We start from the raw sequence: 7,799 nt of genomic DNA, 5'->3' as shown, positions 1-7,799 counted from the left end.
GTTTGGTGACATTATGGAATTTGTTTTGCTTGCTCCTCTGTTTCTTGAACCTACTACACTGCCTAATATAATATGTGCTCAAAATTTTTGAAAGAAAAATAAAAACCAAGTAAACTAATCATTTCTTACAGTGAAGTGATGGAAATCACTCAATAGAAATCAGATATCCCTCATTAGTCCTAGTGGTGTTGCTGCCAGTCTTTAAACAACTTCCTCCCAAAGATTTTCTTCAGAGCATCATCACTTCTTTGTTCCTAAGGGTGTAGATCAATGGGTTCAGGACAGGGGTGACGGTGCTATATATGATGGCCATTATCCGGTCCTGAATCATGAAGGTGGCTGAAGCAGGACGAATATATGTGAGGCCCACAGGTCCATAGAAAAGACATACCACCATAAAATGGGAGGCACAAGTGGACAGAGCCTTATGGAGTATTCTGCAGGACCTGTTCTTAAACAGAAGGAAGCCAATTATATAGAAGTAGGAGAGAAGAGTCAGAAAGAACCCTCCCATGGATATGCTGCCTGTGACAATGGAAAGAAGCCATTGATTGAGTAGTGTGTTACTACAGGCTAGTTCTAAGAGCGGCTTGACATCGCAGAAGAAGTGATTGAGTTTCTGAGAGCCACAAAAACTCAGGTGTGCAGTCATGACAGAATGCATCAGAGCATAAAAGAAGCTGATGAGCCACGCCCCAGCCGCCAACAGAATACACACCTGGGGGTTCATGATGACAGTGTAGCGGAGAGGATTGCAGATAGCAACAAAACGGTCAAAGGCCATGATAGCCAGTAAAATGGCCTCTGTACTTCCCAGAAAGTGGAAGAAGTGTAGCTGGGTGATACAGCCAAGAAAAGATATAGCCCTGCGAGTGGAGACAAGGTTTACGAGCAGCTTGGGCAGTGTCACTGAAGAATAGCAAATATCCAGACAAGAAAGGTTTCCCAGAAAAAAATACATAGGGGAATGGAGTTGTGGTTCCAAAACAACCATCACCAATATAGATCCATTTCCAATCAAGTTTATCAGGTAAATGATTAAGAAAATCCCAAAGAAGAGAGGCTGCAGCTCCTGAACACCAGTCAGGCCAAGTAGAAGAAACTCATTCATTGTAGTGACATTCTCCATTGCTCTGGGAAGCAAATTTAACAATAACTGAATTAATTTTTCTGAAGTTTTAATTTTATACGATGAGGATTAAATAAAGTAAGTTTACTAAAATTTATGTACAACAAAATTGAGGAAGACTAATATACCTGATAAATTCTGAGCTGTTGAAATGGCACTAGAGTAATAAGAGCATTATATTATGAACAAATCAGATATAGATAAAGAGCATTTGTTTTCAAAACTAAGAAGTGTAAGATTTGATGGACATAATCATAGCATTAGAATTATGTACTACAAAAATTTTAAACATACAAACGGAATAGTTTTTCAACTTATGATTCCAGGTTCTGGCAAAAACTCAGATGTAGCTTAGTGGCGATTTCATCACTTCTTCTAAGATACATAAAAGCCACAAGAGAGTAACATATCTCTTCTAACAACCCAAACTTTCAGTGAAAGTAAGTGACACAAACACCCACAAACCAAATGTTGTATAAGTAGAGGAGAAAAAAGCAGCATGATTGGTATCGTTAGTCATAAGACTGCAGCATAGCAATGAGGTTGTGGATATACTTGGGAAAAAACTGAAATAGTTAGAGGTCCCATTAGTAGAAGAACTTCAAAAACACCCCCAATTTTTCATATCTGACAGAACTCTCAAAACTTAATAGTATTCTTAAAAATCCAAGAACAGGCCGGGCGCGGTGGCTCAAGCCTGTAATCCCAGCACTTTGGGAGGCTGAGTCGGGCGGATCACGAGGTCAAGAGATCGAGACCATCCTGGCTAACCCGGTGAAACCCCGTCTCTACTAAAAAATACAAAAAACTAGCCGGGCGAGGTGGCGGGCGCCTGTAGTCCCAGCTACTCGGGAGGCTGAGGCAGGAGAATGGCGTAAACCCAGGAGGCGGAGCTTGCAGTGAGCTGAGATCCCGCCACTGCACTCCAGCCTGGGCGACAGAGCGAGACTCAGTCTCAAAAAAAAAAAAAAAGTCCAAGAACATGGGCCAAAACTAGGAGCAGGCATACAAACATAAACAGAAAATGATATATAAATGACAAATTAACACAGGAAAAGGTGATCAAAATCATTTTCATCAGCACAATGCAAATTAAAACCAGTAAAATGCTACAACACATCTATCAAAATAGGTAAAATAAAAATAGTGACACCACCAAATGCTAGGGAGGATACAGAAAGACTGGATCACAAATATAATACTGGTCAGGATATAAAATGGTACAACTGCTCTGGAGGGAGTATAGTCGCTTCTTACAAAATTAAACATACGCTTACTATATGACTCAACAATTGCACTCTTTGGAATTTATGTCAGTACAATAAAAACATGTTCACACAAAAACTTGTATGTGAATTTTCATAGACTCTTTATTTATAATAGCCCAAAACTGGAAATACCCCAAATGTCCTGCATTGGAGAAATGGTTACACAAACTGTGGTATATCCATACCATGGAATGCTACTTAGCAATAAAAAGAAAACAACAATTTGGTAAACTCTCCAGGAATTTATGCTTAATTTTTTAAAAAGTGAATTCCAAAAAAATTATATACTGTATGATTCCATTTATATAACATTTTTGAAATATTTTAGAAATGGGGAAAAGATTGGTAGTTACAGTTGGAGGATGAAGTTGGAGAAGGAGCAGAGGAGAGGTGAGTGTGGTCACGAAAGGGTACCAAGAAAGATCCTTGTGGTGGTGGAACTCTTCTGTATTTTGACTATGATGGCAGATACAGGAACATGAGATAAAACTGCGTAGAATTAAACTCAAATACACAGAACAATTGAATACAAATAAAACTGGGGCTATCATTCAGATTCATGGGTTGTATCAGCATCAATATTCTGATTGTGATACTGTGCTGCAATTTGTTACCTTGGGGAGGAACCACGTAAAAGGAAAACAGCATCTTTGTGTATTTTTTCTTACAACTGCATATGGTAATTATACATAAGATTTTAATTAAAATGGCAAATCATATCTGTACAAAGATCAAAATACTTAATAAATTATATATGTTTGAGAATGGCTAAATAGGAATTTCTGATAATGGCAATTTGTACTAGTTATATGCTGGGTAATTTTTTCAATAGCTCTCAAAGTAGAAAATTATGAATCACATACTTTGTATTATAATTTACCTGTAGATATTATTCAATATGTGGAAATCATTATTATATACCATAATATTTATTTGAGTATTTTAAAAGCAAACATTAGACAGAAGTCTAACAGCCAAAATAGGGGACTAGGTAAATTATTACACCTATAAGAGAGAATAATATGCAGCTTTAAAATACATATATGTACATATATATATACACACACACGAAGAAAATAGCTAGGCAGATAGGTACAGAAAGGTGCACAATTCATATATATGCAGATTTTTACATATGTACATATACACATAGAAATTATATATGTTATTAATGCCAAGGTGACTTGTTAAATGCTGTAACCAAGATGCAGTACCATGTGAGTAGTATGCTAAAATATCTGTTTAAAATTTTTTCTATAGGCACATGTACTTCTAAATGGACATAAAAGAAACTGGTAACAGTTGTAGTCTCTAGGAAGAGAAACTGGCTGGCAAGGAGACAAAGGCAGATTTCTTCTTTTTAATATATTTTGAATATATTTTGAATTTTGTACCATATTCATATATTATGTACTCAAAAAACAAAATTATTTTCTCTAAAAATAAGCATGGCAATACTATGCACAAATATATAGTTGTGAAAAAGAGCAGTGAACTGAGCATCTAAAATATTTAGGCCCAGTGATATTATGTATAAACGGTAGTGTGTATGACAAGTACAGTCTGTTTTGTAGATGGCAAAGTGGAGACTGTAACTTACTTTGGACTCGAAAGTCTCTACTTTGGCATCTGTAAAACAGATTATACTTGTCATATGCTTTTCTCTGTTTTATCAAATCTAAGACAATATTCCATTTGTTCTTTTTTTTTTCCAAGACAGTCTTGCTCTGTCACCCAGGCTGGAGCACAGAGGCGCAATTTCGGCTCACTGCAACCTCCACCTCCTGAGTTCAAGCAATTCTCATGCTTCAACCTCCCAGATAGCTGAGATTACAGGCATGCACCACCACACTGTGCTAATTGTTGCATTTTTAGCAGAGACAAGGTTTTACCAGGTTGGCCAGCCTAGTTTCCAGTGCCTGATCTCAAGTGATCTCCCCACCTCGGCCTCCCAAAGTGTTAGGATTACAGGTGTAAGCCACCATGCCTGGCCACCATTTATTCTTAAAGGTAGAATTTTACATGTCTGTCTACTCACTGGAATATCAGATTGTTAGAGGTGAAAAAAAACTAAGAGTATCTTATTCTTCATATTCTTACAGTTCCTATATCATGTAGAAAATCAGAACAATGGTGTGGAAAATGATCTATAGAATAAAATTGGTCACTTATTCTGGCTATCCATGTACTCTTACAAATGACTGTTAAAATAAACAATTATTCTAATATAATAATTGTAAATATAAAATAAATTCCAAGAAAAATAAGCATTAAAAGAAAGACAAATAGTAATATTTTTAAGTAACTTTGAACTAGTGACTTTGATATCATAACTACATCTTCCAAGTATAAAATTAGTTCTGGCTGTATAGCTTCTAAGAGGGAGATTTCTACTCTAACCCCCACTCTGAGTTCTAGACTTATCTAATTTCATATTTGACTCTCCACTTGAATTCACACAAAACAGTGTATGTATGTATTCATAGAATCTTTATTCATAACAGCCCAAAACTGGAAATAGCCCAAATGTCCTTTGATGGAGGGATGGTTGAATTCTTCACTGAATTACAAAAATCAACATGTCAAACAGAATGCATCCTCTTTCCAAGCATGCTCCTGTCACAGTGTCTCAACGTAGTGAACAAAATAAGAACCATCTAGTTGTTCAAACCAGAAATGTGAGACCACATTGATTTCTCCTTCACTTCAATCACTCTCTTTAAGTCAGTCATTAAGTCTTTGAAACATCCCTCAAATTCTTGTCTCTTTATCCACACTGCCACAACCCTGGCCCAAGTCATGACTGCCTTTCAACTTAACTATCGCAAAGCAACCTTACAGTTCTTTTCTTCCCCCACTTCAAGCTGTCTTCATAGTGTAACCAGAATGATTGTTTAAAGACCTGTGTTATAGTATAAATTTCTATGTGAAACATTTCAGTACCTTCCAACTGGACAAGCTTACAAACCCTCCATGAATGTCTGTGGCTTATTTCTTCAGTCTCAGCTTTTATATTACTTGGATGTGGTCATACTGGGTATCTTCCAATTCCTCAAATATATCAAGGTGTCCATCGAGGACACGCTTGTCCTCCCTGGATCACTCTTTACTTCCCCTGCCCTTTAATGTAAGAAAATATCTATTTATCCTTTGGGTTTCAGCCTGTCTCAAATTAAGTTAGACCCTATTATGATACCCTTCTATAGGTTTCTGTACTTCCATTTGTCTGATAATCATTATTATCCTTCTTCAGCTACTTTCTTCTATCATTAAACCCTAGATTTATTACTCATTACTCAATAGTCATTAATAGCTTCAACCCTTCATAATCTCAGTAATAATCATCCTAGACTCCAAGTACCACCAGCTAAATTCATAATTTACTCTCTCCAATACCACAAATCCTATCATCTTCATCCTCTAAATTGCAGTTATTCTATTTCATGTTCTTTAATACTCTCATGTACTCACACTCCTCCTTACCCATCTTAAGTTCCATATGCATATTTACAGTCACTTTATAGTAGCATATATCCTTACATCCCTTGACCAATTTGTGCTTCCTATCTTTACCTGGAAAAAGTCAAACCACTCTCTACTTACTCTGCATCTAAATATTTGCAGCTAACATGATTGGAGGAAAATGCACTGATGCTCACTTGTCTAGATCTAAATTCATTGATACTCAGCTGCATTGAAATCTTGGGAATGCCACTGACTCAGCCACCAGGCCCACCCACCTAATGACCCAAGTACTAAACCATCCTGCCCAGGACTCCGGGAACAAACCTACCTCCAGACCACGCCATATGACCTGCCCAGAATCTCTGGATAGTCTGATTCATGAAGGGCATTCCCTGCCGAAATAGTCTGTAAAGACTAGAATATATGCCTATTTCTTCAAATGCACAGACACCAACACGTGACCACAAGGATCATAAGCAATTAAAAAAATACCCTGAAATCTTAGAGATACAAATCAATTACATATTTCCCTTTCTCTTTACAGCCCATACCTCTAACTCTTCTCTCTTATCCTCTCTCAGAGAATGACATTGTTCTTTTATTTTGGAATAGTAAAAGCAGTCAGAAGAGAATGTCTCCAAGTTTCATCCTAGTATCTACCCACAGTTTTGTAACTATGCTCATATACTGTGCATTCACTGTGTTTCTAATGGCTTCATAATTGAGACTCCTGATGAACACCACCTCTTTCACTTGTGTCAAGAGTCCATTCTCTCTCATCTTCTAAGAATATTGCTCCAGTTATTTTCTCATCTCTGTCTTAAATCATGAACATTTTCCTCTCCTCTACTAGCTGTCTATCTCTGTTCCATTTATGTGCTCCCCTTTACAATTAAATTCTGTAAACATTTGCCTATACATGCTGTTCGCAATTCTCTTTCCATTCTCTCCTACACCTACACCAATTAAAATTTTACCCTCACTATTCTACCAAAATTTATTTTATAAACAACACCAACAACAATTGCATTAACAAATCAAAAAATGAAGTCTCATTTTACTTGATCTTTGAACACTATGTGGCAGGGTTAATCACGCTTTCCACCTTGAAATGGACACCACATGCTTGTGTTTTTCTTCCTGTCTCACTAGTTTCTGTCTTACCTTTCTATATCTTTTTGCTCATTTTCCCTCATCCCCCCACCCCATGTCTTAAAGCTGAAGTACCTAGGACTCAGTCTTATATCTCTTCTCTATTTTTCCTCTTCTCTAACTGCTTTCTTTGGTAATCTCACCAGGTTAATGGCTTTCTATATAATCTATTCTCTGATGACTCTCAAATTTGTATCAATCGTTAGAACCTCTTCCTTGAATTCATAAATTTCCAACTATCTAATCAATATTTTACTGGGAGGTACACAAAACATACAAAACTTAGTTATGGATGTTTTGCACAAATCTTATGCATTCTTCTTTACCTGGTAAATAATAACTCCATCCTCTCAGGTGTTCAAGCCCAAAACCATGATTCAAGCCTAACTCTACTCATTCTCTCACATTCCATTCCATTGATGAATTCTATTGGCTGTAATTTCAAAATAAATGGAGAATCTAGCCATTTTTTTTTTTTTTTTTGCTATCCCCTATGCTACTCTGTTAGTGTAAACCACGGCAATATTAGTGCATCACCCATTTGGAATATTGGAATGATCTTATTTCTACTCCTGTACAACTAACACCACTCTTAGAAGAGCATCCAAGATTATTCTCTTTACTGTAATTCTAATGCTCTAAGCTCCCTAGTGGTTCCCATAGTAATCAGATTAAAATTCAGTCAATATAGTGACCTACAAGATCCTGCATGATCTAACCCCTTTTTATTTTTTGTATTTACTTCTACTCTACCCCTTGATGACTCAGCCCCATTGATCTCTATG

The 7,799-nt window shown here is 36.7% G+C and overlaps 1 protein-coding gene across 1 annotated transcript; it reads right to left on the bottom strand.

Annotated features, from left to right (window-relative positions):
• Positions 1–229: 229 nt before the first annotated feature.
• Positions 230–1,129, bottom strand: OR12D3 (olfactory receptor family 12 subfamily D member 3). The gene has a single exon (XM_005553699.4). The coding sequence runs from the start codon at positions 1,127–1,129 to the stop codon at positions 230–232; it is 900 nt and encodes a 299-aa protein (XP_005553756.3).
• Between the last annotated feature and the right edge of the window lie 6,670 nt (positions 1,130–7,799).

This window comes from Macaca fascicularis, chromosome 4 (assembly GCF_037993035.2).
Source record: "Macaca fascicularis isolate 582-1 chromosome 4, T2T-MFA8v1.1".
Taxonomy (NCBI): domain Eukaryota; kingdom Metazoa; phylum Chordata; class Mammalia; order Primates; family Cercopithecidae; genus Macaca; species Macaca fascicularis.
The sequence above is the reverse complement of the archived record's forward strand: the minus strand, read 5'-3'. Positions and strand labels throughout refer to the sequence as shown.